This window comes from Haliaeetus leucocephalus, unplaced genomic scaffold (genome assembly GCF_000737465.1).
Source record: "Haliaeetus leucocephalus isolate CR32 unplaced genomic scaffold, Haliaeetus_leucocephalus-4.0 Scaffold186, whole genome shotgun sequence".
NCBI classification, from domain to species: domain Eukaryota; kingdom Metazoa; phylum Chordata; class Aves; order Accipitriformes; family Accipitridae; genus Haliaeetus; species Haliaeetus leucocephalus.
In genome coordinates this window covers 649420-649654 of record NW_010972622.1, presented here as the reverse complement: position 1 = coordinate 649654, position 235 = coordinate 649420, and the positions used below count along the sequence as shown (strand labels likewise).

The following is a 235-nucleotide window of genomic DNA, read 5'->3' as shown; positions in this document are numbered from 1 at the left end:
TGTGGACCGGGCCGGGGGGGTGCGGGGCCCGGGCGCGGTGCCGGTACCGGTACCGGGGCTGAAGCGGCGGCTCCCGCAGGACGGACCATGGCGGTCGAGGGCGGGATGAAATGTGTGAAGTTCCTGGTTTTTATCTTCAACTTCATCTTCTGGGTGAGTGCGGGGCCGGGGGGAACCGGGAGGGGCGCTGGGGGGGACACACACACCCCGGGGGAGCCGGGGAGGGGGCTCCGGG

At 71.9% G+C, this 235-nt stretch overlaps 1 protein-coding gene across 1 annotated transcript in view; it reads left to right on the top strand.

Moving 5' to 3' along the window:
• The first annotated feature begins 6 nt into the window (after nt 1-6).
• Nucleotides 7-235, top strand: part of CD63 (CD63 molecule) — a 3159-nt gene continuing 2930 nt past the window's right edge. Inside the window, exon 1 of the mRNA XM_010565103.1 lies at nt 7-153. Coding sequence (XP_010563405.1) covers nt 88-153 — 66 coding nt within the window. The 5' untranslated portion in view covers nt 7-87. The remainder of the gene's footprint in view (nt 154-235) is intronic.